General features: G+C 34.1%; 1 protein-coding gene across 1 annotated transcript in view; it reads left to right on the forward strand.

Annotated features, from left to right (window-relative positions):
- The first annotated feature begins 300 nt into the window (after positions 1 to 300).
- The window catches only part of LOC110641940 (uncharacterized), an 86,605-nt gene continuing 61,148 nt past the window's right edge, over positions 301 to 25,757 (forward strand). Inside the window, exons 1-33 of the mRNA XM_058141165.1 lie at positions 301 to 626; positions 2,557 to 2,660; positions 4,167 to 4,301; positions 4,394 to 4,444; positions 6,272 to 6,366; positions 6,440 to 6,557; positions 6,938 to 7,039; positions 7,146 to 7,334; positions 7,426 to 7,586; positions 8,989 to 9,159; positions 10,622 to 10,714; positions 10,822 to 11,146; positions 11,242 to 11,346; positions 11,429 to 11,524; positions 12,285 to 12,352; positions 12,998 to 13,118; positions 13,200 to 13,406; positions 13,578 to 13,781; positions 15,486 to 15,595; positions 16,407 to 16,503; positions 16,617 to 16,715; positions 17,165 to 17,329; positions 17,409 to 17,483; positions 17,566 to 18,021; positions 18,107 to 18,454; positions 18,549 to 18,680; positions 18,960 to 19,073; positions 19,153 to 19,337; positions 19,418 to 19,526; positions 19,789 to 19,932; positions 20,076 to 20,363; positions 21,733 to 22,374; positions 22,470 to 22,658. Of these exons, the coding sequence (XP_057997148.1) occupies positions 530 to 626; positions 2,557 to 2,660; positions 4,167 to 4,301; positions 4,394 to 4,444; positions 6,272 to 6,366; positions 6,440 to 6,557; positions 6,938 to 7,039; positions 7,146 to 7,334; positions 7,426 to 7,586; positions 8,989 to 9,159; positions 10,622 to 10,714; positions 10,822 to 11,146; positions 11,242 to 11,346; positions 11,429 to 11,524; positions 12,285 to 12,352; positions 12,998 to 13,118; positions 13,200 to 13,406; positions 13,578 to 13,781; positions 15,486 to 15,595; positions 16,407 to 16,503; positions 16,617 to 16,715; positions 17,165 to 17,329; positions 17,409 to 17,483; positions 17,566 to 18,021; positions 18,107 to 18,454; positions 18,549 to 18,680; positions 18,960 to 19,073; positions 19,153 to 19,337; positions 19,418 to 19,526; positions 19,789 to 19,932; positions 20,076 to 20,363; positions 21,733 to 22,374; positions 22,470 to 22,658 (5,595 nt within the window). The 5' untranslated portion in view covers positions 301 to 529. The remainder of the gene's footprint in view (positions 627 to 2,556; positions 2,661 to 4,166; positions 4,302 to 4,393; positions 4,445 to 6,271; positions 6,367 to 6,439; positions 6,558 to 6,937; positions 7,040 to 7,145; positions 7,335 to 7,425; positions 7,587 to 8,988; positions 9,160 to 10,621; positions 10,715 to 10,821; positions 11,147 to 11,241; positions 11,347 to 11,428; positions 11,525 to 12,284; positions 12,353 to 12,997; positions 13,119 to 13,199; positions 13,407 to 13,577; positions 13,782 to 15,485; positions 15,596 to 16,406; positions 16,504 to 16,616; positions 16,716 to 17,164; positions 17,330 to 17,408; positions 17,484 to 17,565; positions 18,022 to 18,106; positions 18,455 to 18,548; positions 18,681 to 18,959; positions 19,074 to 19,152; positions 19,338 to 19,417; positions 19,527 to 19,788; positions 19,933 to 20,075; positions 20,364 to 21,732; positions 22,375 to 22,469; positions 22,659 to 25,757) is intronic.

The following is a 25,757-nucleotide window of genomic DNA, read 5'->3' on the forward strand; positions in this document are numbered from 1 at the left end:
AAAAAATTTATTTTAAATGATATTAAGAAAAATTTTAAAAATTATTTTATTATTTAATTATTTTTAATATTTTTTAATTAATATATTTAAAATATAATTTTTTTAATAATAATTTTAATAATAATGTCAAATAAACCCAGATTTCGCATGAGCTCACTTGAACTCATTATTCAGCTATCGCGTCACGAGGTTGACGTGGCCGACTACAGCTTGAAAGTATCGCACAATATAACTGCTTCCAGTCCATGGGAGGAAGCCCAGCATGTTCAAGAGACAAGGACTATAAAAAGGACAAAAAAAAAAAAGGAAAAAAAAAAGGAGACGTGCAATTTCGTTCCTTAAGCCGCGAATCTCTTTTGGAAAGAAAAACAAAGCCAAAAACTTGCTCTCGAATTCTTCTCTTTTACATTTCTCGATCGAATTTCACTCATTAACTTCCTCTTCCAATCGCCTACACGCTACACAGGCGATGCTACCATCAATTGATTCGCTCAAACGCTGATAGGAGAATCGAATTCATCTCCTCAAGATGTTGGAGGATCAAGTAGCGTATCTATTGCAGAGGTACCTGGGGAATTATGTCCAGGGCCTCAGTAAAGAAGCTTTAAAGATCAGTGTCTGGCGAGGTTTGTGCTATTTCCTCCTTATTCTTCGAGTTTCTTAATTGTGTTCTATGTCTAGTTCTTGTTGAAGTTTGTCATCAGTTTTTCCACTTCTGAAAATTTGCTTGAATTCATGTTTTGAGGGGTTTTAAATGGCTCTATTTAGGTTCTTGAAGTTGAATTTGATGTGGTTGATGAGTTTGGTGGTGATATGGAATGGCTTTTGTGGAATGCTATTGCGTTTTGGTGTTGGACAGTATTGTTTCATTACATTTGGTTAACATTCAGTAAAGAAACGTAATGGAGTGATTGTTGCAATTGATTTCTGTCCTGTCTTGTTTAGGGTACTAATGTGATATATAGAAACAACCAACCCGTTACTACTTTTGGGAGGAGATGATTGCAAAAATTTCTACGTATTTGGAAGTCGTTTCCCTTCTTTTTTTTTTTTAAAGATTTTTTTAATAGTTTTTGGGTTTAAATAATGCTTTTAGTCCACAATTTTAATGTGGGAAGGATGTGGGAGTAGAATGGGTTTGAACTTCGACAACAAATTGTGGTGATGACTAATCCGTGTAAACTTTGACTTGCGTTACCGTTTTGATTTGATAGATCAATAGACATCTACTCAACTGAAGCATGTAAGAGAGGTTGAGATTAGATGGTAACAGTTATACTACAATTTGGCCCAGTTCGAGGATTAGCTATAGCTTTGGTCATGGATGGACCGTGCATGTACAAGAGCATTTTCCTTGGTATATGCTTGTTGCTGATAGATGAGTCAAGGCTTAATTAGAAACTTGGAGTGATGGAGGATAACCTAGTCTTGGGATTTCAGGTGGAGCAGAACTAAAATGTGATATAAGTTTTGCAGTTTTAGAATGCAAGGAAAACAAAATGGGGTGAGGTTAAACTGGTTAGAGTATGAGTCTTGCAAAGTGGTCATTTTCACTGCTATGGGACAGTGAGGAGTTTCTTACTCATAGGATTTAGGAAGCATGGTTGAATGGAGTAGTAGAAAGATAAAAAAGTTAAATGGAAATTTGAGAGAGAGTCAGACACAGCAGCTTAAAACTCCCTAGATCAGAAAAAAAAAAAAAAAGAATCAGGAAGAGCTGCTGCCTCCATCTGGCTTAAAAAAATAAGTGAGGAAATGGACCGTTATCACTATTTAACGGTAAATAATGGCTGTTACAGGAAATATATATATATATATATATATATATATATATATATATATATATATATATATATATATTGCCTTCAAATAACTGCTTTTGCAGTATTGGGTGGGCTAAAAACCTATAAATAATGGCTGTTGTATAACATAATGGCTGTTATTTAAAACAATGACAGGAAAACTCATAATTACAAGAATAACTTCTCATCATTAGAACTGCCTTATGCTAATTACACTGCAAAGTGGACCTAGCTACTAATGGATTGGACCAAAAGTGGGATATTCTTCATCAGCAGGGTTTCCTAATGAGGGCTTCCTGGAGCTTTTAGTGTGCAATATCTTCTCTAATATGAATTACAATATCAAAAATAGATATGTTTAAAGCCCATATCTGTAGTCTTTGCATTTCTTACCAAGCGTAATGTACATTTTCAATTTTAAATAATTGATTCTACATGTTTCATTTTTAAATAATTGATAAAGTTAAATCGGACTCTTTTTACCGCATTTCTCTTAGTCATGCATTAGATCAAGTTCTAACAGGTATATTGAAGTTTTTCAGTAATGATCTATTTAAGTCTGAATCTCATAAAGAAGAGTTTACTGACACAAACAATCATGATTTAATAGTTGAGGAATATAGTCATATGTATATTCTGCAAGAATAATTGGATTTCTCAGCAAACATTTTGTTGAGTTCAAAAGTAAGTTGTTACTATTGTTTACTACTTGGTGTATTGTGGTTCATTACTTATGGTTTATAACCTAAAACAGGTGATGTGGAGCTAACAAATATGCAACTGAAGCCAGAGGCACTCAATGCATTACAGTTGCCTGTGAAGGTTAAAGCAGGATTTCTTGGATCAGTGAAGCTTAAGGTTTGTGGGTTTAGCATGCTTATTGATGTAACTTATTTGTCATAGACTGTTATTTCATGCCTATCTGTTTGTGAAGTAGGACTCTTTTTTTTTTTTTGGGTATGTGTGGGGCTGTGTGCACATATATTGGAGTTTTCTGGTGCACAAGTACATATTTCCATTGAAGATTATTGAGGAGGCATTTAAAGTTTTTCATATTTAATCTTAGATTATAAATTCCACTTTTAAGTTTGTTTGGACTTTGTAGGCATATTTACTGCTTATGTTGATTACAGACTTTAGTTTTAATATGGTAAGGCAGGCTTAAGGTGTCATCTTTATATGTATATCTGTTTTTCTGAAAATTTATTGTCTTAGGAGTCTATTTTGATTTTTGACGTTATATCTTTATATAAGGTCAATGTATGGAAGAAACATATGGAAATTTCTGGATTCCCACAATAGTGTTTTGGAGTGAAAGAATGTCTTGCTTTGTATGAGTGACATCTGCTGATAAACTCTGGACTATAGTAATGTAGAAAGACTTTCGTGAGAGCATTGGTTGATGAATTTTTCCAATTGTGCTCTGAATTTTGTCAAGGATTTGGAAGAAGGGAATGTAGATTTTACCCTTCTTTATTATAGAAGTGCTTGTGGATGAATGCAGTGGGAAAAGATGGCTACTGAAATGTGTGCTGTTGTAGACAAGTTGCAGGGATTCACAAAATAGCTTTTCTTCACTGCAAAATAAAGAAGCATCAGTTGGCTTGGTCAGCACTTCCTTGATTAGTTCCTGGAATTTGTAATCACATTAAAATTCAATGGGAATTAAGTTGGTAACCTATTTCTTTCATATGTTGTTCTATGAATGTTCAATTTATCATTTAAGATGGCTGGACTGGACTTAAATTAAGCTGGGTATTGGGGGAAAAAGTACAGGACAGGACTATAGAATCCTAGCTTTCATGTGTGAGAATTTGGCATGATAGAGTGCCTTGCATTGATTTATACCAAACAAGTACTTAGATTGGTGGGGTATTTGGGGATGCCAGAAGATGATCAACTTGATTGCATTGCTTTGCTACTAAAGTATCTTGATAATCTGTTTCTGTTTTTCTTCTATTTCCTTTATGAAGAATGGTGCTCGGGATGCTGGCTGGTTAGGCAGTTTATAGAACAGGGAGGCAATGTCTGAGAAGCTTTTCATTCTATTTAATGGGCAAAGATATGTTGCAGGGGAAGCAATCTGATGTTGATGGTAGAAACTCAGAAGCAGTTGCTTATGATTCCTTATAGTTTGTATACATCCAGCACATTTACTCTGCAATCCTCTGTACACTGATAAATTAACCTGTTGAGTAAAGTAATTGGTTTAAATAACATCTAGATGGAAAATTTCTGTTTTTGTATTCTTCTAGTCTCTCTGCTTTCCAACTAATTTGGGAGATTGTTTGGTTGTGCAGGCTTATTATGTAGATTTTTTTTGGCATGCTCAATAAATATATATGTGACATATTTCAATTTCAGGTTCCATGGAGCAGGCTTGGCCAGGATCCTGTTTTAGTTTACCTGGATCAAATTTTTTTATTAGCAGAACCTGCAACACAAGTTGAGGGACGTAGTGAGGATGCAGTCCAAGAAGCAAAGAGAAGCCGTGTGCAGGTAAGGCATGTTGAGCCATGAGTAACTTGATTTTGATTCTGTATAGAACATATTTGGATGATGAATTGACTTTTCTATTCTTTTTGGCATAGGAAATGGAAATGAAGCTGTTGGAACGAGCACAGAAATTGAAGTCAGAAGTGGTATGATATTTATCCAGTAATGTTATTCAAACCCCAGTTAAAGATGCTGATTGTAATGATTTGCTTCCATTGTTATGCTTGAAACTTTATAATTACACGTGAGGCCTGTTGGCCTAATAATGCTTTATCTCCTAGTTGGTATGTTTTGTATTGTAAGTCTAGCGAAGTTTCATTCTCAGTTATTTCTGCATTGTGAGTTGACTTGGATCTTTCAGAATTGTCTGTTTGACTTTTTGAGGAAAATTAGGTATGTCTAGGTTCTTTATAGACTAGTTGGCTTAAAATGGAGGAGGTCTGGCAGTACACAGGAGGCTAAAATCCTTTGGGATTGTGCCTTCTTGTTTCCCTAGAGTTAGAGTTATCATTTAAAAGGAATGCCTTCCTTTTCAACGATTAGGTTTTATCTTTTGTTTTGTTGTGGAATGAGTTGTTTTTTTGTGTCGCCTTCTGCTTTGGGGGCTTTTTATGAGTGTCTCTTGAGTGTTATGGCTTTACTTCGTTAATTGTGTGATTTTACTGTTCATTTGTATGCTTTGTTTGGATTAGGAGGGTACCTTAACCTCCTAGAAGCCTTGGACAAACTCTGAGAATGACTTTTAATGATGACTGAAAAAATGGTTGATGCTGATGTCAAGCACAATTAATATGTTTTCTCCATCTACAAAATCTTCATCTCTGTAACCTTGTCTATATAACTCCAACTAACACTATAATTAGCTTTCTAGAAACTTAAGAATGACTGCCTTCTGATATTTGTGTTTGCTTTCTAGCATTTTTTTTTTTGATAATAATATTTCTTACATTTGGATGTGTCCATGTCCATCGAGTGTTTCTGCTTTCATGTATTTATGTTCATGAGTGTGCCTTTTTTTCTTTCTCCCTAGTTTTCTGATAATCATTAAAGTAGAAGAATTGGATGGTGCTTTTATGTTCAAATTTCAACTGAACCATATTTCATTCACATTGTACCTTTTCTTGCACACTGCTCTGGAGTTTTGGCACTGTCTTTACCACATAAATTGTCTATGTTTGGTTGCAAGGGTTGGACTAGACAAGACATGACAAAATTTCCTTTTCTTGCGTTTGGCCTGCATTGGGACAAGACAAGCTTGTCCCAACAATAACCCTTTCTCTTCGAAATGGATGGACAAGCTTGTCCTAGTTTTGGGACAGTTGCATTTACTAACATATCCTTATTTATTTAAATGTAATTTAATTAGCTTATGCATTTTTTAAAAAATTCAAAATAATGTATTAAATTAAAATGACAATATAAAAATCAAATCAAATTATTAATATATAATAAAAATTTAAAAATTAAAAATTAAATATTTTCTTAAAAAATAAAATAATATGAAATTGATATTTTATTTCATTTGTAGGTATAAAATTTTCAAGATTAATTAATGATTTGAAAATGTGTGTTTGTGTCTTGATTTAATATTATTTTATCATAGTTTGACATTCAAAAAATTTTATAATATGTGAGTTTTTATGAGTTTGATTGTCGAACTAAGTATTTGATTGATAGTTGAATAGTTTGGCAGAATAATGTCATTTTGGACAATGTCCAGTGTCCTATCCTAATTTTATCAAACGCAAGACAATATACATGTTTGTCTTGTCTTTTAATGTCCACTCTTGTTCTGTCCAGCCAACTGAACACACAGCCTATATCTCTAAGAGTCGGTTGATCACAGTGTGAATTCATTGGCCATCTATTATTAATCTTTTGATCTTTTTGGTATTTTCATTTCTCAAAATCCTATATCCTGAATCTGGTTGTAACTTATTCTTCATTGGGTTTTGCATGTTTGACTTTTGAAGAATACATCGTGGTTGGGATCCCTTATCAACACCATAATTGGGAATCTGAAGCTTTCAATTTCAAATATCCATATCAGATATGAAGATCTTGAAAGGTGAGCTCTCTCTTTTTAGTGTCAATTCTTGATCATCTATTATCTTGAGTTGAAACTTGTCTCCTTTTTGTAGCAACCCTGGCCACCCATTTGCTGCTGGTGTATCTTTGGGGAAACTCTCAGCTGTGACGGTAGATGATAATGGGATGGAAACATTTGTAACTGGGGGTACACTGGACCGGATTCAGAAGGTTCATATTTCTATTGCATATATTAATAGTCTATCGTGGAGAAGCTGTAAAGTACTATTACCTGTTTAATTTTCTTCTAATGTAGATTGAAATAATTAGTTTATTCTAAGTATTAGAGTGATAGATTGAATCATAAAGTTGCTAAATGTTTGAGAAAAGGGCTGATAATTCAACTTACAATGTTCAGTGTATTTAATACTTTAAACTTTAGAAGCTCATTGATTTGTGCTTGTGGGTGAGATGAATCTTGTCCTGGAAATAGCACTAAGCTTTTCTTCCTCACTATTCCCTTTTTCTGGAATGATGATTTCAATGGGGATTCTGTTGCTAGTTGTTACTACTGTTTTCGATATTAATATTTATATTCTGTTCTTTTTCAGTATATTGAACTTGATCAACTTGCTATTTATCTGGATTCTGATATATCACCATGGTACATTAACAAACCATGGGAGAACTTGCTTCCTTCGGAGTGGATTCGGGTATCATATTTTCAGTCCTTTTTAGGAAAGTAGTTTTAGAATCTAATTAGTTTTGTTTTATGTTTATCTTGGCTCCACAAATGATACGTATTCCATGGAACTTCAGGTTTTTAGATTTGGTACAAAAGATGGTAAACCAGCAGATTGTATAATGAAAAAGCACTCGTACATTCTGCAACCAGTGACTGGAAATGCAAAGTACTCAAAGTTGAGGTCAAATGAATCTGTAAATGGTGGCCGGCCTCTGCAGAAAGCAGAAGTGAACTTGGATGACGTGACTCTCTGTTTGTCAAAGGTCTTCACTGGTGTTCTGCATCTAGTTTGCTTTGGCTCTGAGAGCAGTAGGATCTTGAGCTTTTCATTAAGTTGTCTCTTTGTTTTTGCAGGATGGACACGGGGATATTTTAAAATTAGCTGATAATTTTGCTGCATTTAATCAACGCTTAAAATATGCTCACTATCGTCCACTGGTGCCGGTGAAAAATAATCCACGGTTGTGGTGGATTTATGCCTACAGAGCTGTTTCTGACCAGATGAAGAAGGCAAGGTATTGAAATAGTTATTCTTTTCTCTGTGAACAAAGTTATTGAAATCATTACAAGTTATTACCATATATATATAAGGCATAGACATGTCATAAATCAGGTGACCTTGCTTACAATAAACACTGAAGTTTTTGCATATGATATCAGATAGTTCAAATGTTCTCTTCCCACTTGTTTGAGGGCAGGGGCATGGGCTGCTTTGTTCTATATACTTCCCTAGAATTTTACTGTACAAGTTTCATTATGCAATAAAAAAACCCTTGTGTATTTTTGTTCATGAAAGTGATTGGAAAATTGTTGTACACATATGCATGAATGTCATGAATAACAAAAATGAATGATGTTGGCCCACAATTTGGCAACTTATACTTTTGGAGCAAGTGGTTGTTTAACATGGCATCGGACTAGGACATCCTGTGTTTATACCATGTTGACCTCCCACTTTATTATTTCTAAGTTGGGCTCACCATTGCCAGAGTAAGAATAAGGTGAGCTTTTTGGAGAAAATGATTATATAACAACAGAAGATTGGGTTTATGGTGATTAAGTATTGTTTGGCCTTTCATTACAGTAATATGATACTTAAGTTAAAGTATCATGCAATTTTTGGAATCTGATTTTTGATGGGTTGCTAACGATAGGATAAAAGCTTTATCTATATCATTCTTGTAACTTTCTCTACCTGAATAAGCATGATATTCTGCATGGTAATGAAAAACTGAAAGTTAAACTTTGTTGTCCTCAAGCCTGTTCATAGTGCTGATGCATGATGATTTGGTTAGAAAGAAACATGGTGTTGGATTATTCTCTTCTTATTTGTTGCGGATGGATGGTATTGGAGGGTGATGTCCCAGAAATCACCGGGGGTGAATTATAGGGTTTCCTTTGTGTGCCCTTCTCTTATTTGTGGTGGGTGGATGGTGTTGTAAGGAGCTGTCCCAGAAATCACCTGAGGTGAATTTTCTGGTTTACCTTTTGGTGGTATGTGGATAAGCTTTGCATATCACCCAAAAAAAAAAAAAAGCTAAGATTAGATACAAGATCTATGAAGTCTAAATGGCATGTTCATAAATAAAGTATTACTCCCTAAACCAAAACAGAGAGTATGAATCCATTTGTATTTAAAGTATTGTTCCCCACACCCCTTGACTGTTTATGTATCCTAAGGCTGCTTTGTCTATTAACAATCTGTGTCATAGTGTCGATGAAAGTTGCTCATGCAAAAAAAAAAAAAATGAAATTGCTGTTTGTTTTTGTTTCTCTAGGTAATTTTTGGTATTTCTGTTTTAGTTTGGTGGTTGCATTAGATTCTGGGATTGTAGTATTTATATTTATTTTTTTTCCGTATAACTTGTTTTAGGTTTTGTTTTGCTTCTGTTGCTAAGGAAATGATCTTTGTGGCAGTGGGAAATTAGCTTGGGAGCAGGTACTGAGATATGCAAGTTTACGTAAGAGATATATCTCTCTATATGCTTCTCTGTTGAAGTCTGACCCGAACCGGGCAATAATAGATGACAACAAAGAAATTGAGGAGCTGGATCGTGAACTTGATATCGAACTCATCCTACAGTGGAGGTATTGACAAGTCTGCAAGAATTATTAGTATTGTTATTTTGTTTAGTGCATGGTTATTGTTTATCAAGTAGATGGATTAAATTATTTACTGAAAGTTGCAGTAGTATCATTTAAGATGCTGGTAATGTGGAAAGGGTAAAAAAGTCTGTTTTATAAACGAGGCTGTTTTAGTGGGACCAACATTGTAAGCATGCTTTCTTGTTCTTTATCTTTTGCTCTCATATACCTGTGTGCACACAAACACGTGCAAAAACTTCCACACCTCCCTTAAATTGTTCTTTGTTTTCAAGATATTTGATTCTGAAAATTCCTGTCTGAGTCCTGCATTACTTATCTATCAAAGCTAGAAGCCATGCACATTATTTCAGACACTTATGAGTTCAGTGTCCAATTTCTTGTTAGCTCAGATGTGATATTTTTATGTTAAATTCTTATTATTATTATTTCTATTTTAACTTGTGCTATATTGGTTTTTTTATTGTTATTTATTCTGGGAACTTTTCATAAGTGCTAATTTTGTGGTCTGACTTCTTATTTTTCATTTTAAATTTATGAAATCACTTGATGTACAATGGCTAGGGAAAACTTTACTTTTAGAAAAATAGATTTAGGGTTCATAGAACTCAAGAAAATTCGGATTCAAAGACTGGTGGCAGATCTGATTTTCACAGAAAAAACAAAGAAAAAAAAAAGCAAACAAATTAACACTACTAGCCTCACACTTGTTGGATCTAGGACTCGCTCCATTGAGAAAGCATCACACTCTGTGGGACTACAATTGCATCACAGAACTCAAAAAGAAAAGCATAAATTGCTGGAATTTTATTCACTGTAAAACTTAATAAAGCATTACAAATGTAAGAAGTTATAGACTTGAAAGTAATCCTACACTACAAATACTTGAATTCCTAAATCTTAATTGTTATAGGATGTGAATTCCAAATACACAACTAAAACTAACTATTAGACTTGCTAGGATTCTTTGTTAAGACACAAAATTAAGACTCTAGAAACTATAGCCCAGTCCATTCCAGTGAAATTGTAAATTACTTGAATGCCCGTGATTGCTAAAAATACTAGAGCTACTGCTATGAACAGTAAACTGTCGAAATCTTTAATCTAATTCCCATATAGGGTTCTTTCATGGTAGGAGAAAAGCTAGTGAAGGGAAGTTAGAAGTATACATGCATAGGCTTCTATACAGTTTTTTTTTCTCTTCATCCCTCACCCCTAAATTCCCATGTTTGCGTATGCTTGCATTTTATATGTACTTACAGTTATAATAGGTTTTTTTTTTCTCTTCATCCCTCACCCCTAAATTCCCATGTTTGCGTATGCTTGCATTTTATATGTACTTACAGTTATAATAGGACTTACATTGTTAACAATTCATGATATGTATGCGGATCTCCTTATTCATTTTTTTGTGTTGGTATTTTTACCCTATCCTGATATTGTCCAGAATGTTGGCTCACAAGTTCGTGGAGCGGTCAATGGAATCAGAAATTGACTCAATGAAACAGAAGGCTAAAAAGTCATGGTGGTCATTTGGATGGTGATATATATATTCTTTTTCTTGAGAAAACCTTTTGAAGCTTGTCTTAATTTAAGTGGCAATGCCAAAGGATTTGTAAGATTTACTCTTTGTATCTACTTTTTCAGGAGCAGTCAATCTTTTAAAGATGAAAGTGAACAATTTCGTTTCAGTGATGAGGACTGGGAACAACTAAACAAACTGATAGGTTATAAGGAAGGTGATGATGGGCAGTCAGTAGTATTTAATGAGAAGATGGATGCTCTTCATACTTATTTGGAGGTTCATGTGCAACATAATGCTTCAAAGCTTGTTGATGGGGACCAGGAGTGTCTTGCTGAATTATCTTGTGATGGTCTTGATTGCTTCATTAAGCTTTATCCAGAAACGAAGGTTTTTGACATGAAATTGGGGTCATATCAGTTATCATCACCAAATGGTCTCGTTGCTGAGGTTGGAATCCTCATTGTTGCAAATCCCTAAAAGCTAATTATTTGTTCCTTGACATTAGTATGTTACCGTAAATCATTCGGCCCTTCTCCATGCAGAGTGCAACTGCTTCGGACTCTCTAATTGGTGTCTTCTGTTATAAGCCTTTTGATGCTGAGGTGGACTGGAGCATGGTTGTCAAAGCTTCTCCTTGTTACATGACCGTATGCTGCTACTCACTATTTCTCTAAGATGATTAGCTTACACTTGTGTTGTGCCTGTTTGCTGATTAATGTTATTGACCAGTATTTGAAGGATTCCATTGATGAGATTATTAAATTTTTTGAGAGCAACCATTCTGTTAGTCAGACTGTTGCACTGGAAACAGCAGCTGCTGTGCAGGTATTCTTCTACTTGTGCTTGATCTTTGTATTATAAATAAAAAGTTAGCTTTGATTACTAGGCAAGCGTTCTAGAATTTATCTTATTGGCTGCTGGACTCAAGTCAGTTATTGTTTTGGAAGGTGCACAAAATAGTTAGTTAGTAGGAGCAGCCAAGTTGGTCAACACTCTTAAGCAAACAGAGGTTAAAGTTCAGGAAAGAAATTTGATTGTTTAAAGGAATCTCATGCAAGCATGCTTATAGTAATTGGACAGGTGAATAGCCTAGGAAATTTTATATAGTTTTGTTTAATGTTTATTCAGTTGTATTCGCCTGTTCAGTTGCGTAATTTGTGATGCAGGAGATATGTTTATATTTCATTCTTGTGTTGAAATAAATATATTTGTTCCATATGCTCCTAGTTTCAGATGCATGCAATATCTTGTGCATTGGGATAAGATTTTTAGAAGAGAAAAAGGCAAATGTTACCTTGTTATCTTTCACTAGAGCATTGCTATTGTGAATTTCGAGTTTGTCTTAGCCCCAACAAAAGTTTGTACTTGTTTTAGTGAGTGGGGCTTTGAATGATACTTCCCATGAGTTGCATCAGATATTGCTTTACTGGGGTGATAGATGGCTATTGCATCATTGACGTTTCCCTAGGCCAAACCGTGACATGATAAGATTATGTACCAAGAAAGAGTCCAACCCTCCTCCTTTTGGTGTTGTTTATACGGATGCTTTAGTATTTTTTTTTGTTTCCCTTTATATGTTAACCAGATGACAATTGATGGAGTAAAGCGCACTGCTCAACAAGAAGTGAACAGGGCTTTGAAGAATCAATCGAGGTTCGTAACTCTGTTTTGGTTTAATGACTGAATGTAGCTGTAAAACTCATATGATGCACTCTTTAGGACTGTTTATGAGTTTTGCTTTGTGACATTTTTACGAGGAGTTCCTTTTTCTGATATTGACACGGGGTGAGAGTGCTACTTTATTAGTTTTGTTCTTTTGTTAAACTTCTCCTTTCTTTTCTTTGAGAAATGGTTGTCTTATCCGTCAATTTGTATTCTCTTCTTTCTTCATTAATAATCTTCTTTTATCTAAAGAAAAGTGATTGTTTTCCAGTGCATATGTAGTCACCAAATGATGCAGTGTTATGAAGATCTCCATTGATTTTTTTTGTTTTATGAGTGTCTTGAGAAATTATTTTACAAGATTGATGGATATTCCTTGTATGTAGATATTTTGGTGGAAGTTTGCGAAGCAGATTTATTGTGTCTGATCAGCAAATGTTGTAGAGTTACAGCTGTGTTCTATGGGATTATTTTTATTTTAATATTAACTATATGCAATTGTTTGTGAGTGTAATATGAGATACACACTGCCAATTACCTACGCTAGATGCACATTGCCAGTTACGTAGGCTAGTAATATGTTAGTTGACGTATTTAATAGGTAGAAAATGACATTTTGCATCTACTTGCTGATAGGTTTCTGTTGGACTTGGACATTGCGGCTCCAAAAATTACAATTCCTACTGAATTTTGTCCTAACAACGTCCATCCAACAAAACTTTTGCTAGACTTGGGAAATTTGGTGATTCGCTCAAAGGTTCATCTTCATCAATGAACTTGATCTTGGTATTTTAGAATAGACAGTTAAGCTTTATATGGATTTTTCAAATGTATGCAGGATGACAATGAAAGGAGACCATCTGAGGAGCTTAATATGTATTTGCATTTTGATTTGGTTTTAAGTGACGTCTCTGCCTTTTTGGTTGATGGTGACTACCACTGGAGTCAAACCTCTTTGCACAAGTCTGCTAATTCTGGCAAATCAATTGGTATTAGCTTCTTGCCTGTTATTGATAAGTGTGGGGTAATCTTAAGGCTTCAACAGGTAAAAATATGGATGCTTTCACTTTAAGTTTTGACATTTTACTAGTGTCTGCTTGTGTGCATGCACCTGTGTTTGTTGTATGCATGGTTTTCATCTACACGTGTGCTTGTGAGTTGTGATAGTTAATTACATGTTTATTTAGAAACTAACATTGTGTCATGTCATATGCAGATTCGATCAGAAAACCCATCCTATCCTTCAACAAGGCTCTCTGTGCGGTTGCCATCATTAGGATTTCACTTTTCTCCTGCGCGGTATCATCGATTGATGCAAGTAGCAAAGATCTTTCAGGGTGAGGATGCTGAGAATTCAAATCTTATTTGCAATTGGGATCAAGCAGACTTTGAAGGGTGGTTGCATCTTCTTATTCGAAAGGTTCTCTCTCTCTCTCTCTCTCTCTCTCTCTCTCTCTCTCTCGTGGTGGTTTAATGCAGAGTTTCAAAAACTAGCTGAACAACCCCATATTGGGTGGATCATCATGGAATTTTAAACTGACAAATGGCAATACGGGATAGGACGTTTTGGGACTGTCATTTGGGATTCACAGCCATAACGTTTGTTTAGGAGTATATCTACCAATATGTCCAATAGAGGCCGAGATGCACAGTGATGTCTCAGGCATCATGTGCACAACAGTTTAAAAGAGAAAAGAAAAAGCAACTCACCTGTTTTATGATGTTGCATTGCAAACGGTGAAGAGGAAAATTGACCTATTCTTTTTCATGCTAGAGAGCTACATTCTTTATTTCTTCCCTTTTATACAATTAACTTCTTCACTTTGCGCTATTTTAGCCAACTTGGTTTGGTTTTAAGGGGCAAATTTTTGTGATTTGGACTTCAAGAGGCCTAATCTTATTACGGACTTTATGATGTTTGCGGATGATATTGTTCTGATAGATGAGACACGAGAAGGAGTCAATAGAAAGCTAGAATTTTGGAGAAGTACTCTAGAGTCGAAGGGTTTTAAGTTAAGTAAAACGAAGACAGAATACATGCATTGCAAGTTCAGTAAAAGCCAAACTGGTGATAGGGAAGGAGTTAGTTTGAATGGAGTGGTACTGTTACAAAGTAATCACTTTAAATATCTAGGCTCAGTCCTTCAAGTAGATGGGGGATGTGAGGAGGATGTTAGTCATAGGATTAAAGCCGGATGGTTGAAGTGGAGACGTGCCACGGGAGTTTTATGTGATCGTAAGATTCCCAATAAATTGAAAGGAAAATTTTACCGTACAGCAATACGACCGGCTATGTTATATGGTAGTGAGTGTTGGGCACTGAAAGAGTTGTATGCATCTAAGATAAGAGTTGCAGAGATGAGAATGTTAAGGTGGATGAGTGGCCATACTAGACTAGATAAAGTCCGTAATGAGAGTATTAGAGAAAAGGTAGGAGTGGTGCCAATTGAAGATAAGTTGAAAGAAGGGAGATTGAGGTGGTTTGGTCATGTGAAGCGTAGACATACGGAGGCTCCAGTTAGACAAGTAGAGCACATTAGGTTAGAGGATAGAAAGAAAAAAAGGGGTAGACCTAAATTGACTTGTAGGAGAGTAGTACAACATGACTTAGAAGCATTACACATTTCTGAGGATTTAACCCAAAATCGTTCAGAGTGGAAAAAGCGAATCCATATAGCCGACCCCAAATTTTTGGGATAAAGGCTTAGTTGAGTTGAGTTGAGTTGAGTTGAGTTGTTAAATATTGTTAGATCTATAAGATATGATGTTATTTGAACACTGTTAATGGATGTGTGAAATATGAAGTGAGTGCTTTATAATTTTAGGTTTAATAATTGAATTTATTTAAATAAATAAATAGTTATTTCCTTTAGCTGTTAATTATGTCAATATATTGCATATCAATCAAATTCATATTTCAATATTGATATGTCATTTTTACGAGATGTGAACTTCTTAAAAAATTCATGAAGTGCAGTCCGATGAGTCCAAAACTGTGACATGGTGACTGATGCTGATACTGTTATTTGAAACCCTGGTTCAATATCAAAAACAGGGTGGGCTTATGAGTGAGTTACTTTTTCCTTTTAGCTTTTGATTTTTCTTCATAATTTTTATGTGACAGGGAATGGCAAATAGGGAAGCTACATGGCAACGTCGATACCTCTGCTTAGTTGGGCCTTTTCTTTATGTATTGGAAAACTCTGGTTCTAAATCTTACAAACAGTATCTCAGGTTCAGAAACCAAATTTTAATGCCATTTTTTTGATGGGTCTTGCATATATTTGTATCTAAATTTGGATCTAGAAGATGAAAAACTTAACATCAAACAAGAGAGGCTTGATAAAAGTGTGGTTAGTGATTTGTAGAAAATGCTTGTATCATTGAAGTACATGTACGTATTATTCATGTCAATATGTCCAGTTTTTAGTTCCTTTCATGTTCTCCAAATCATCAACATTAGATTCTGTTTGAAATCTTCTTTTGTTCTACTTCATGAAAAATCAATTAGAAAAAAAGGAGAAATGAGCACTGGTAAGGGAATGTACTGAATATTTGCATCACATTGCACAATAGTAAAAAAATAAGACAAACTTCATGCATGCACATATATATTTCCATATCCAATAAGAGATTAATGGAAAATTTGATTATTTTTGTTGAAAAAAGAACTTGAGTAATTTGTGGCGTGCTTGGAAAAAAAAGTTATGATATATGGATTATGTTTTGTTTCTAGTCTAAAGAAAGTAGGGTTGCCTTTGGTTGAGATAGCTGTACTGCATGGAATAAGGTGTTTAATAACCTTTCTTTGTGAACTTTATACAAGAAAAAAAGCGGAAACCTTTTGGAAATCTACATTATCATAAATTCTAAAAATTTGCAACTATGGCCAGGATTTTACATTATGCATAGAGTTGGATGGAAAATCATATTGTGCAGCAGAACCCAGTGTTTTAGATATATTTTGTATTTGTTGAGTTGTGTTCTATGTATTATAGTGGGTTTAGTGATTTTCAATGTTGACATATTCATATGCTTGTTGTAGTTTACGAGGAAAACAATTATATCAACTTCCAGTTGAATTGGTTGGTGGTGTGCAACATGTATTGGCCATCTATGACGCTGGACGTCCTGTTAACAAGGTTGTAATTGTTGTGTTTATAATTTAACGTCCTTCTAGTTGAGCCAGATTGACCATTCATATTTTAAGTACTTCCTTAACATGATCTCATTTTCATGTTGAATTTTTTTGTAGGTTGTCGAAGATGTGAATGCATTAATACTGCTATGTGATTCTGATGATTCACGGAGAAATTGGCAAAGTCGCTTGCAGGGGGCCATATATCGTGCTTCAGTAAATCCTTCATTTAGTTCAACCTATCATACTTGACTTTTTATTTAATATTAATATAATCTCAAAAAATTCTGCAGTCTCTGGCTATTCTTGATCAATGGGCTGGAAAGGTTGAAAAGGATCTATTTCTTTTAAAATTGGCTTGCAGTGTCCCCTATGGTTTAGTAAGTTTTAAATTAATGGTTTAATGAGTTTTAAAAAATATCTTCTTCAGGAAATTCTCATGTAGAAGATAAGAAAATATCGCTAGAAACAAAGGAAGAAGATTATAAATGATTTTGCTTATGCTTTAATAAACAATTTAATTATCAGTTTATAAGTAAACCATAAAAAAACCAAAAGAATTTCTGTGCTTATGCCCTTTAATACCTAGCCATCCTGTGGTTTGTGGCAAAATATTTCAATTTTCAAGGCATAATAAAAAATCTTATCCATGGATTTTTACACAGGGTTCTGCCCCTATTACTGGTCTTTCTGAAACTTCTTCAGATTCTGATAACTCAGAAATTGGACTTAATAGCAACCTTGATGCAAGTGATGTATTGGAGATGGAACGTGTATTTTTAACAGGAGTTCTTGATGAACTAAAGATCTCCTTCAATTACAATCATAAGGTAAAGCCTGGATTACGTATTTTGACGTTTCTTTTTAATGGAAGAAATTGTAATCTAATATATGTGCTGCTTTTTTTAGCATGACCTGAGTTTTGTAAAGGTGCTTCTTGCTGAAGAGATTCCTTTATTTGAATTTCGAGCAATTGGTGGCCAGGTACAAATGATACTGAATGATAGTTAATTTCAGTGTACATTTTTTTTTTGTCTCCTTATAGTATCTATTTTTGTGAACTCAGGTTGAGATTTCAATTAGAGCAAATGACATGTTTGTTGGTACTGTTTTGAAATCTTTGGAGATTGAAGATTTAGTTTGTTGCAATGGCATTTCGCGGTCTTCTTTTCTGGCAAGATCATTCATCCGAAGTGAAGAACATTCATCATCACTTGAACAGGCTGGGAGTCATAGCTTTAACGACAATAATGTCACCGCTAGTGAAGGCGAGGATAGTTTCTATGAGACATCAGAGAATTTGGTTGATCTTGAGTATCTGGCTTCTCCAATTTCACATCCATTTGAAGATGCATTGTTGAAGCCTCCCACTTTTAATCGAATCACTGGTTTGCTACCTGGTGATACTGTTCAAAATGGCATGGAGGACATTGAACTAACTAATAACTTGGATAGTTTTGTGAAAGCTCAGATAATTATCTATGACCAGAACTCTTCTCTCTATAATAACATTGACATGCAGGTCGATTATTTTCTCTGGTAGAGTTTTTGCTTTCAGTCCATTTGTGTGGCTAATAGACTGACTAATTTATAAATGGTTATTTCAGGTCTCAGTGACACTTGCTACATTGTCATTTTTCTGCCGCAGACCCACAATTCTTGCCATCATGGAATTTGTCAATGCTATTAATGTCAAAGATGGAAATAGTGAATCTGTTGGTAGTAGTTATTTGGCATTGCTGGTTGAACATGATGATACTAGAGAAGAAGCGGTTAATGATCAATATTTGACAACCATTGAGGAGCCTGTTGTTAAGGGTTTGCTGGGGAAGGGAAAGTCTAGAATTATTTTCAATATAATTTTGAATATGGCTCGTGCTCAGATTTTGTTGATGAATGAAAATGAAACAAAGCTAGCATCTTTATCCCAAGATAATTTACTTACAGATATTAAGGTTTGCTTCAATTTTGTCTTCTTTACTTGCAGATTTAGTTTTTATTTTGTATGAATACTATTTGTTTATGCTTGTTAATTTTGTTTGCAATAAGGTCTTTCCAAGCTCTTTTAGCATAAAGGCAGCACTTGGAAATCTAAGAATAAGTGATGAGAGTCTTCCTAGCAACCATGCATATTTCTGGATCTGTGATATGAGAAATCCAGGGGGCAGCTCATTTGTTGAGGTATTTAGTGTTCTTTTTTATGTTGTCATTCTCTTACAACAAAGGAAAGTAATATTTTAGTTTTCTCGAGGTTGCTAATATGTTGTAATAACGCTATGACTTTTGGAATGTTAAGTTTTTGTATTTTTTTTTTATTACTGTTTGCTTGTTGCTCTCTACTTTATGGTATTGTTTGCAGTTGTATTCTAACATTTTCTATTTTCTGATATGTTCTCAGTTGTATTTGTAATTATCTTTTTACGTTAGGTGTTTTACAAGCCTTAACTTGTAATTATGCAGCTGGTTTTTACATCGTTTAGTGTTGATGATGAAGACTATGAAGGTTATGAATATAGCCTTTTTGGGCAACTTTCAGAAGTGCGGATTGTTTATTTGAACCGATTTGTGCAGGAGGTAAATCAATTTTTAGCTATTTAACCATTTTACATGGTTTTATTTCATTTCTCACGTGTTTCCAATATTTGATATGCAGGTTGTTAATTACTTTATGGGTCTTGTTCCCAACAATTCAAAGGGTCTTGTTAAATTAAATAATCAAGTGACAAATTCTGAGAAGTCATTTACAACCAGTGAAATTGAAGGATCACCTGCACTGAAGTTGGACATTTCACTTAGGAAGCCAATAATATTGATGCCTAGGAGAACAGATAGTCTTGAGTAAGTTTACATTTAGGCTTAAGAAAGTTTATGCTTTGCCACCATGAGTATAACACACTGTTAAATTGTTTTTATAACAGTTACTTGAAGTTGGATGTGGTTCACATAACTGTGCAGAATACCTTCCATTGGTTTTGTGGCGACAAAAGTGAGATGAGTGCTATCCATTTGGAAATGCTAACAATTCAGGTGAGAATTGTAGCAGCACAAACAAGATTTGCTATCTGGCCTTATTTATTTAGTGGATCCAAGAAAGAGATTTATGGTCGGATCCATTCTAATTGTTTGTGTTTTGTAATATATAGTAATTGGGAGGTTTGGGTCTAATTGTCAAAACTTTTTCATACTCATAAAACCTTGAAGTGTTTGTGATGCACATAATTGATTGCCATGACCATCAGGCATTTTATCCTATGGACCTGCCTATTCACTTTTTCCTTATGACTTGTAGGTTGAGGACATCAATTTAAATGTTGGTACTGGAACAGAATTAGGTGAAAGCATAATTCAAGATGTCAAGGGGGTTTCTATTGGCATTCGGAGGTCACTTAGAGACTTGTTGCATCAAATACCAAGTGTAGAAGTAGCAATCAAGGTGTTGTATTTCAAAGTTCATGCCATGTCTCCTTTCAAACTTTCTTTATCCCATCTAACTATTTTCTTTATTTTCTTTCCATTTATTTGAAATTTATGAAAAGACAGAAGTGCTTACTTGTATATGACATTGTACTTCATCAGATAGAAGAGTTAAAAGCGGCTCTGTCAAATAAGGAGTACCAGATTATTACTGAATGTGCACTATCTAATATGTCTGAGACTCCGCATCTTGTGCCCACTCTGGATCATTATTCTGGGACATTTTCTATTGATGTAGTAGAACCCATTGTCTCTCAGGATACTGTAGGTGTATCCGAGGCCCAGAATGGGGAAGCGTGGATTTCCATGAAAGTTTCTGTTCTTATCAATCTAGTTGAGTTGAGTTTACATGTGGGGGTAGCCAGAGATGCATCTTTGGCCACAGTACAGGTAATGACCAATTGGTTTTGTTATGCATTAAAGATGGATAAATTCATTTTACAGATTTTTCTTCCTAATGGATAAAATTTTATTATGTTCTCCATACTATCCTCTACAATAGAACATTGCAATATTTTGTCATTTAGTTATTATTATTATTATTATTTTTGGTTTCCTTATTTTTTAAATATTCAAAATTCTTTTATGCCATTTGGACACTTTCATGGTTAAAGCATTGACTTGGTCTCGGTTCATCCTTATGGTATTGTATGCTTTGGACCTTGAGGATTCTTGTGGAATTTTGTTTTTTTTGGGGAAACAATACTTATGGTGGTAGGACTTTGTTAAGCCTTTATATGGCCTAGAGCCCTCAACTCCTAGTTAATATAGGTATTGGCTTATCATTGCCAATGATTTGATATTTTTGACAGCTTTATTTTTATAAGAAAAAAAAAAATTCCTATGTTCACAATAAAAATTGAGAATACTATTTTTAGCAATGGTTGGTACAAACCCAAGTAAGCCCAAATTTCATTCTTCATGAATTCTAGCCTCTGGTCTAGTTATTCACCTCCACCCTTCAATTTGAAATTCTAAGAGTAGTAGATGCGTTGATAATGGTTTTTTTAAGCACAACAAATATCTTTTGTGAAGGGTAATGATTGGTAGAAATAATGTACTCGTATTTAAAAAAAAACTTGGTAGCCTAACATAAATTAGCAGAAATGAATTGTCCTTGATAAGAAAAGTTTAATTTGTCCATCAAGAGCAGCTCATTGGTTAAAACTTGGACTTGAACAGAGGTCTCAAGTTTGCACTGGGAGGTTATAGGATGGAGGAAGTTACCTCAGGGTTGAGCATTCCAAAGGCATCTAGGCCTTCTGATGGACCAAAACTAAATGTTGAATATATTTGTACTTTTTCTGCTATTGGCAATTCGGCGTTCATCATACTGGTCATGGTTCCATTATCGTGTTTCAATGTCAACAACCTTCTTGCTGATCACTTCTTCATATTCCTCTCTACCTATAGTTCTGTCACATTGAACTTTCCATTAAGTATCAACTATCAAAATGATTCCTACACTTGTGTATATGCTTCATCTGCTTAACTATTATTGGAGGTTAGATGAAAGAGGGAGGAAAAGAAAACTGTCAGATCAGATCCTTTGTCAAGATCTCTTCCATTGGACTCTACATAAGTGTTCTCTATTTGAAGCAAGTGTTTAGTTGTTTTAAATTTTCAATTTTTTTTTTAATATTCTTACCTTGTTGGTTTCAGGATCTATTACCACATGATCAAGTTTGTCATAGTTGACTATTTTCAGATCTTCTTTGTAGTATTCTTTAGTTTAATATTTTAATCTGCTGTCATTCAGGTTGCTGGTGGATGGCTTCTTTATAAATCTAATAACCTTGGGGAAGGTTTTCTCTCAGCAACACTTAAGGATTTCACTGTGATTGATGATAGGGAGGGAACTGAAGAAGAGTTTAGGTTGGCGATAGGGAAGCCTGAGAAGATTGGTTATGGTCCCCTATGTTCAATGACAGAGAATGAAAACCAGCATATGGCTGATGCAAACTTCAAAAGAGATAGTGAGATGAAACCCACTCCTACAATGCTTATACTTGATGCAAAATTTGCTCAACACTCAACACTTGTTTCTCTCTGTGTTCAAAGGCCACAGTTGCTTGTTGCACTTGATTTTCTTCTGGCAGTTGTTGAGTTTTTTGTTCCGAATATGCTGTCAAATGAGGAAAATAAGAACCCTTTACATGTGGTTGATGCGATTATTTTAGATAACTCAATTTATAGGCAATCCTCAGCTGAAATTTCACTCTCTCCTTTGGGACCATTAATTGTTGACGATGAAAGATATGACCATTTCATTTTTGATGGTCAAGGTGGAATTTTGCACTTAAAAGATAAACAGGGACGTAATCTTTCTGCACCTAGCAAGGAAGCTATTATATATGTGGGAAGTGGAAAAAAACTTCAATTTAAAAATGTTGTCATCAAGGTATTACTTAATTCTTTCATATTCTTATTAAGAGTTTGGAAAAAAATTATTTTCTCATGCCAAATACTGATCAGTTATGAATTTTGTTGATGTAGAATGGGAAATATTTGGATTCTTGTGTATTTTTGGGAAGCAATAGCAGCTACTATGCTTCAAGGGACGATCAGGTCCATCTGGAAGAGGATGAAGCTTCTTGTATGGACTCCTCAAGGGAAAGCATTGATGGCTTACAAGCTCAAAATGCTGCAGTTGACAGATCCACAGAACTTATCATTGAGTTTCAGGTCATACTTTTAATTGTCCTTTTTATTTGTTTTTTCAAATAATTTTAGAAACTTAAGTTGAATTGGTTTCAACCGTGATAATCATAAATTCTGTCTAAAACTTCTAGTCTAATTTTCTAAAACAATTCTTGATGGCACTATATGGTTTAAATCCTGATGTGGACTCCAGAAATTTCAGGACATTTTCATATAAATCCTTTTTGGTTTTTCATTCTCATTTTCCTAGTTTTCTTTTACATCTTCTCTCACTAATTTTTTTTTACGAAAGGTTGAAGTTTCCCTCAATTTAGCTGCAGTTCATTGGATATCAACATTAATGACTTGTTAATATGTTAGGTTTCTTGACCTTTTATTTTTTATTATTATTATTATTTTTTTGGTTTGAGTAGAAATGTTTTTATCTGTAGACATTTTATTTATTTATTTTGGTTTAAGAAGTAGATGGACTATGGCTAATTGTTTTGGCATGGCTTTGTAGCATGGGACATGGAGCAAACTTCTAGTTAGGGATTGGATTCTCCTATACACCTTTTCTTTTATTTAATTTAGAGGCTTTATAATGAGAAAGGAAGCATTGTCTTGAAGCTCTGTAATCCTTGTAATTTGTTTGAGTCAAATGTGAGAATTTTAAAGAAAATCACTTGACATTAGGGTTAAGCATTATTTGGTTTAAACCAAAAAAACTAACCAACCATTTCAATTGTTCGGTTTGTTTCTGTTTTGAGTTTCAAAGATTTCAGATAATTCGATTAAGTTTGGTTTATATATATATATATATATATATATATATATATATATATATATATATATAACAATTTTACCAAAAATAATAAATTTGAATTGATATTAAATTATTTCAATTTATAGTTTGGTTTATGTTTGATTCAATTTTATTTGGTTCTTCCCCCTAAAAATGTTAGGTTTATATGATTTTGCTAAATTTGAAATTGAATAAATCAAATTGATCAAACACCCACTCTTAGTTGAACTAGATTTTATATGAGATACTATTTTGGTTCTAGCTTATTTCTAGTGTTCTGGTAATAGAGAGAGTTCTTTATCTCATATGCCATGGGGCATTAGCTTTAGTTACTCTTCTCTTGGAACTTTCTTCCTGTTGGGAATCTAAGTCTTACATCTGGAATAAATAAAAATTAAAGGGAGAATATAAGTGGTTGAATTGCAATATTAATTTGACTAGTTATTTTGATGTGTAAAGCAAATTAATCACTTATATAAGCCCAGATTAAAATGAATTAAATTATAATTTGATCAACACTTTCTCTAAATTTAACATTGTATTAGAGTCCAGATTGAGTTGTGAGTTTCAGCCGCCCATAAAGCTATATAATTGGGTCCGTATTGGGTTAAATACTAACTAATTTTCAAGTGACAACCATGTGGGTGCATTTGATGGGGGAGTGTTGGGAATCTATGTGCCACATTGGGAATAAACAAAAATTAAAGGATGAATATAAGTGATGTAGAACAAAGAGAAAGAAGCAAGAACTAAGAAAAATTAAGGACTGATCCTTGATAAGAGAATTAATTCTCAATAATTTTATTTAATCTCAATAATAATCATAATCCAAAGCTACTATAATAGAAAATTAGCTCTATTTATAGAGCTTACAACCCTAATCAAATTAGGAATAAAAATTCTAATTTGACTTTAATTAGGAATACTAAATAAGACAAATTAGGAAATAATAGACCTAATAATAATAAAATTCCTAAACAATAAAAACTCTTTAAATTTTCTAATTCTATAATAATTAAAATTCCTAGATAAAATTCTAAGCTTCGTATTCTGCATTATTCTCCTCTGGTTGGAGAAAACTCAACCTCGAGTTCTAAAGTGTTGAAAGATCAAGAATCAAGTAAGGAGAACACACAGTACGATCTTCTTGGACCGTAGTAATAAGAATGACTTGAAGAAGTTTGAGCTCGCTTTTGTATTCTTATAAATATCTGGGCAGATAAAATTAATTATAGCAACAGTTGAAATGCCCTTTAACTCAATAGGATCTTCAATTTTTATTGATGTCTCTATACAATCTTCTTCATTCCCCAATATATCTTCCACAAGCTTTGGTTGTGCAGTTTTATCAATTTCTTGCTCTGAAAAAGGCTCTTTAACATGTGAATACTCAAGACTTGAATCGTTGGATTCTTCAATCTCATACTCTTCAACTTCTGTTTCCTTAGGTTGCTTTTTTTGTTCCTCATTCTCATCTTCAAGCTGCTCTTCGAATTTTTCTTCTTGTTCATCTTTAATGTCAAGTTTCTTTCCTTGATTTATAATTTGAATTTCTTCTTTAAGCTCTTACACAGCTATCGATAACTTATTAAGCTCTATATTTGATAACTTATCAACTTGTACTTCTACTTTTAATAACTTATCAAGTTGTGCTTTCAATTTTTTCACACCTGAAATTACAAGTTTTTTTTTTCGCTTTCTTCAAGCTCTCTTTCCTTAACTTGTAAGAATTGTTGTAAATTTTTATATTTCTTTTTCTTGTCTAGTAAAATCTGTCTAACTTCTCGATATTTACCATGTAAGAAAGAACACTTTTCACGATCATGTTTATAACTATAATTATCTATCCAATGACATAGAGATAGTAATTGACCCTTATAAAATCCAATGTCATAATTAATTTCTTTAAGAACATTTTTGTAGTAATTGATCTCCTCTTCTAGCCTCTCAATATAAGTTTTTGTGACATTTGAAGTAAGAAAACATACCTTATTTTAAGAAAAAAAATTCAAAATTCAGTTTCTAAGAGTTGTTTTTGCTGAAAACGAGCTACAAAATCAGATGCAGTATGTCAAACTTAACAAGGAAAGAAACTCTTAAAATTTTGCTGATGTGGCAGTGATGAAGAGGCAAGCTGATGCAGCTATCTGATGTGGGCTGTTGCTGGGGCCAAATTCGTTACTTCTGGTCTCACAATAAATCTAGGTGAGCTTGTTAAGTGTGGAAGCTGAGCTGAATACCCGACCCACTGGTTTAAACCTCCAGGGGTGTCGGATTGAAGTTCTGACAACGCGAAGAGACAGATCGGCTAACGATTAGTTGCTGGGTTCTTCTAGTTT

Source organism: Hevea brasiliensis, chromosome 18 (genome assembly GCF_030052815.1).
Source record: "Hevea brasiliensis isolate MT/VB/25A 57/8 chromosome 18, ASM3005281v1, whole genome shotgun sequence".
NCBI lineage: Eukaryota > Viridiplantae > Streptophyta > Magnoliopsida > Malpighiales > Euphorbiaceae > Hevea > Hevea brasiliensis.